Source organism: Nyctereutes procyonoides, unplaced genomic scaffold, assembly GCF_905146905.1.
Source record: "Nyctereutes procyonoides isolate TBG_1078 unplaced genomic scaffold, NYPRO_anot_genome, whole genome shotgun sequence".
In the NCBI taxonomy this organism is placed as follows: domain Eukaryota; kingdom Metazoa; phylum Chordata; class Mammalia; order Carnivora; family Canidae; genus Nyctereutes; species Nyctereutes procyonoides.
In genome coordinates this window covers 31,097,501-31,102,587 of record NW_026575133.1, presented here as the reverse complement: position 1 = coordinate 31,102,587, position 5,087 = coordinate 31,097,501, and the positions used below count along the sequence as shown (strand labels likewise).

The following is a 5,087-nucleotide window of genomic DNA, read 5'->3' as shown; positions in this document are numbered from 1 at the left end:
TGCCCCAGACCGGGCGGGGAAAAGGGTGCCCCGCGACACACTTGCACCCTGAAGCCTGTTTTGGTTTTGGTTTAATCGAAAGGGCCTGATTTCTGTCGGCAGGGAGGTGCGGGGACAGCTCCTGCCGGTCCCCTGGGTCTCCGCTCCGGCTCCTGCAGGCGTCCTTCGGGCGGGCAGGGCGCCTGGGTGCCGAGTCCCCGCCGCGGGAGCTCGGCCGCGCGGCCCACGCGTTGCGCGCGCCCTGCTGCGCTCCCGGTTCCTCGAGGCCAGGTCGGGGAGCCGCGCGCTCAGCCGGGCCCGGCGGCACCGGGGGCAGGACCGCGCGCGCCTTCTGGCGAGGCTGGCGCCGGGGAGGTCGGGCCCCCGCGCGGGGCGCCCGCCGCGGAGGCCGTGCGCGCTCGCCGTGCGCCCGGGGAGCCCGGGGCCGCCTTTGTCGCTCGCCGCGTTTAAGCACAGGCCGGGCGTGGGGGTGGGGGGTGGGGGGCGGGGGGCGGGGCGGGGTGGGGGTGGGGTGCCCCGGTGGCCACGGGAGAGGCCGCCTCCGACGTGGGTCCGGAGCCCCGCAACCCGGCGGCCTCCGCGGGGGCAGAAAGCGCCGGCGCCGGGCGAGGCCCAGACGGGGGCAGCGCGGCCCCCCAGCCGCAGCCTGAGGTCTGCGCGCCCCGCCTTGGCGAGGGAGCCCTGCGCTCTCCACCGCCCCCCGTGCATGCGTCCGTGCATCCGTCCGTCCGTCCATCCATCCCCCGCAGCGGGTGGCTCGCCCCTCCAGCGCCCTCCCCGCGGCCTGCCTGCCTGCCTCTTCCCACTTCTTTCTCCCTTTGGGCCGCCCCGGGGCGTTTATTGCATGCGTTTGGGGCAACTTTGGGGGCGCCTGGGCACTTTGCCCCCTCTGCATCCCCGCCCCCCTCCCGCTCCCGCTCCCGCTCCCCCCATCCCCCCGCCCTCCCCCGGACAGTGTGTGGACCGCGTGGCTGGTTTGGGGAGGAGGCGGCCGCGCACGCACGGCCGTTTGTTTGGTGTCGGGGTTTATTTGGGGCGAGCGGGAAGCCCCCGGGCTGCGGGCGCGCGGGGAGCGGCGGCGGCGGCGGCGGGGCGGCTCGCGGGGCTCGCGGGGCTCGGGCCGGCTCGCGGCGCCGTCAGGCAGTCAGTCAGCGAGCGCGGCGGCGGCGGCGGCGGCGGCGAGGGGCGCGGCGAGGGGCGGCCGCTCCCATATATGGCGCAGGCGCCGCCCCCCGACGTCACCCTCTGACAGCGCGGCTCCCGGGGGCTCCGAGTTTTGGCTCCCGGGAAAGGGTCCATTCCTCGGGGAGAGAGGGCTGAGTTTTGTGCGCCTCCGTCCGCTGCGCGCGCCGCTCCAGGCCCCGCCGCGCCGCGCCGCGCCGCGCCGCGCCCCGCCGCGCCCCGCCTGCGCCCGGGCCCGCGCCCGCGCCGCGGCGCTCAGTGCCCCGCTTATTTGTCTTTGGAGCAGGCGGGCCGCGCCAGACGCGGGCGATCCCGCAGTGCCCTGCAGCCGCGGACGCCGCCCGGCTAGGATGACACCACGCTGAGCGCCTGCAAACAACAACAACAACAACACCCAGCGCCGCCGCGGCCGCCGCGTCCCGCTCGGGCTCCGGAGCCGCCGCCGCCGCCGCCGCCGCCGGGGCCGCCGGTGCATGTGGCGCCTGCCCGGGACGCGCTGACGCCGGGGCCGGCCGGACCGTGCCTGCGGGCGCCGAGCAGGGCGAGCGCGGCCAGGGCAGCCGCCTGCCGCCGAGCCCCGAGCCCCGAGCGCCGCTGCTCGCGGGAGCGCTTTCGGCCCGGAGCCGCGGCCGCCGCCAGCAGGGTTCATGTTTGGGATCCAGGAGAATATTCCGCGCGGGGGGACGACCATGAAGGAGGAGCCGCTGGGCAGCGGCATGAACCCGGTGCGCTCGTGGATGCACACGGCGGGGGTGGTGGACGCCAACACGGCGGCGCAGAGGTACGTACCGGCCGCCCGCGCGCCCCGGCCCCGGCCCCGGCCCCGCCGGCCCCGCCGCCCCCGCCGGTCCCCGCCGCTCACCGGGCCGCGCTCTCTTTCCTCCGCAGCGGCGTGGGGCTGGCGCGGGCGCACTTCGAGAAGCAGCCGCCTTCCAACCTCCGCAAGTCCAATTTCTTCCACTTCGTGCTGGCGCTCTACGACAGGCAGGGGCAGCCGGTGGAGATCGAAAGGACCGCTTTTGTGGACTTTGTGGAGAAAGAGAAAGTAAGTGCACACGCGCCGCCGCCGCCGCCGCCGCCGCCGCCGCCGCCAGCGCCCCGGAGGCGGCCGCGGTGCCCCGGGCGCGCCCGTCTCGGCGGCGGGGCCCCCTGCGCGCTCCCCCGCGCGCCCCCCTGCGCGCCCCGCCGCGCCCCCCGCCACGCGCGGCCGCGGGCCCGGCCAGGGCCGTGCAGCCTCCCCGCGCGCCCCCCACCCCGCGGACCCCGCGGACCCCCCGGACCCCGCGGACCCACTCGCGGCGAGGAGGACGCACGCGCCGCGGGCTTGCAGCGGGACTCGGACACCGCCGCCCGCCGCCCGCCGCACTAAATGCGATTATTTATCGTTGCTTCCAGGAGCCCAACAACGAGAAAACCAACAACGGCATCCACTATAAGCTCCAGTTGCTGTACAGCAACGGTAAGTGGCCGCCGCCCGCCCGCCCGCCCGGCCGGCCCCTGCCTGCCCGGGCTCCCTCTCCTTCCCCCCCCCCCGCCCCCGAGCCGGCCGAAGGACGTAAAGATTTTGAGATTAAAATGACACGGATGTAAACACGAAAGCTTCTCATAGAGGCATAGAGGGAAAAACAAAACATAAGCGATCGATAAGTCGATGGCACTTCACATGATTAAGCGGTGGGGCTCGGAGCAGAAAAGTAAAAAGGGGATCGATAGAGGCTTCAGCAGAGCATCACTTTTAAGTGACTTTTTTTTCAGTTTTGCAAATTGACGTTAATTACCTGAGATGGGGGTGGGGAGCTCCATAAACGGAGCAGAACTGAAGTTCCTCCTGCCCAACCTCCCTCCCCCCCACCCCGAGTTTTTTTTTGTTTTGTTTTGTTTTGTTTTGTTTTGTTTTTAAAATCCTCGAGAGGCGCGTTAGAAAGAGTTCAAACTCTCACTCGTGGGGTGCTTTCTTGTTTTCTAGAAATAAAGGACCACATGGGCCCCACTGGTGTGGCAACCCGGCTTGCCCTCAGTCTGGCAAATTCGTTGCACCTTTCAGTGCAAAGCCTGAGAGTCCTAAGAAAAGAAACCCAGAGAAGGAGAAGTGATTGGGGGGGGGGGGTTCTCTTTTCTTGCCTTTGGAAAAGGGCATGCCTCAAGTTTTGCTGCATCACCGCCGGCAGCAGTCCTGAGTTACCGACTTCCTGTGCCCCAGGTGCCCTCGCTAAAATCCTGATGAGAATTTGTCCCTGTTTTCTTTCTTTCTTTCTTTTTTTTTTTTTTTTTTTTTTGCAGGAGTCAGAACGGAGCAGGATCTGTATGTACGCCTCATAGATTCCATGACCAAACAGGTGAGAAAGTTTAAGCCTCTGCACTAGTTCGCACTGCTCAGCTGGGTTGTCTTGGGGTGGACATGAGGCCAATGACAAATGGATCTCGTGAAGTTGCTTTCCATTTAGTTTCCTTGACATACTAATGAGAATTCCATATTTATTGGAATAAATGATGCGATTGGTAAAACAGTTTATGTTGTCGTTAGACTAGGACATCTATGCTTTCATTAGATGGCGTGTGATTGGGATAAGATTCTGTCTTGATCAGCTGTGATAATTAATGTTGGACAGAAGAATTTTTCAGGAGGCTTCTCCTCTCGTATATTTCTTAAATGTTTCTCTTCTCTGCTTGGAATCATTTCATTGATTTTTTTTTACCCCCTATAACAAAGGCAACTAACTCCCTCCCAAAGCCCATTGAGTTGGGCTTGATTAGTTCATTTTTTTCCCCTTTCCAGTGTGATGGTCTAGTAACGCGAGACGTTGATTTGGATTTAAAAGTGAAATGTGTTGGGGTGAAAAGTCACCTTGTTCTCCGCTAGAGCGTCTTCACCTCTCAGCCTCCCCTCTCCATAATTCAAACTCCCAGCTCCAGAGGTCACCCACACCCGTCCATTGCTCTGGGAGCAGCTTCTGCCCCTATCCCACCCTCTGTCATACCTTGTAAATAACATAATTACAAGCAGTTCCTTATTAAATTATTTAACCTGTCTTGGTCAACTTTTCCGATGATAACTATTGGCTATCAGTAATGTGATTAAGTGCAGAAAAAGCGCTTCATTGCTTTTTGACGTTGTGCAGTCTCTGGCTGGTTTTGGGCAGGGTGGTGTGTCGTTGTGTAGTCCTGGTGGAGACTATTCCCCCCCCCCATTTTCTTAAAATAGTATTGGGGGAGGGGAAAGTTCGAGGCGAACGTTAAACCCTCTCCGCACAGACTGATTTAAAATGTACTTCCAAGGTGGGCTCCAGGCTTAGAAATGAAAGCAGCGCCTTCATTTTTGATGCTAACTTTAAGAATTGTGAGCCAAGTGAGAAGGAACTCCTTGGAGCTTCCTGCAGCCCAGCACGCTTGCCTGCTCCCCACTCTCTGCACAGCAATTAGTTTTTGGATTTTACTTCCCCTTTAAAAAGTTGGTCCTTCCCTGGGCAACAAGCGAGTGGGGTTTTAGTGTCTGCAGCGTAAAAGCGTGGTTTTCTCTCAGAGTAAAACAGATCTTACAGGTAAACGACCGTGTTTCTGACAAAGACGGAGGCAGCATGCCCTTCGGTAATTATTCCGCTCGGATCCAGAGAAGCCTCTGGATCTAGGGCTGCTGGTTGGCAGGGCGCTTTTATTTCCTTTGTATATAAGGGCTAAATGTTGTCGGAAACCGCAGTGGTCTAATTAAGAGGTTGATGTAGGCAGCGCTAAGTTTCTCTGTTGTTGCTTGGAGGAGGAGGAGGCTTCGTTTTAAGTGTACTCTTATTGTTCGTTTAGCCTTGTACCTTTGCAACATAAACAGTGCTGAAAATAAAGGCATTTAATCTCCTCTCACTGACGGGGATGTGGCGGGGGGGGGGGGGGGGGGAGGAAAGAAATAGCCCAGT

General features: G+C 62.4%; 1 protein-coding gene across 7 annotated transcripts in view; it reads left to right on the top strand.

Annotated features, from left to right (window-relative positions):
* Positions 1 to 1,734: 1,734 nt before the first annotated feature.
* The window catches only part of EBF3 (EBF transcription factor 3), a 117,508-nt gene continuing 114,155 nt past the window's right edge, over positions 1,735 to 5,087 (top strand). For all 7 annotated transcript variants that reach the window (XM_055300576.1, XM_055300574.1, XM_055300573.1 and 4 more), the window contains exons 1-4: positions 1,735 to 1,963; positions 2,071 to 2,227; positions 2,578 to 2,641; positions 3,463 to 3,518. In XM_055300576.1, coding sequence (XP_055156551.1) covers positions 1,830 to 1,963; positions 2,071 to 2,227; positions 2,578 to 2,641; positions 3,463 to 3,518 — 411 coding nt within the window. In that variant the 5' untranslated portion in view covers positions 1,735 to 1,829. The remainder of the gene's footprint in view (positions 1,964 to 2,070; positions 2,228 to 2,577; positions 2,642 to 3,462; positions 3,519 to 5,087) is intronic.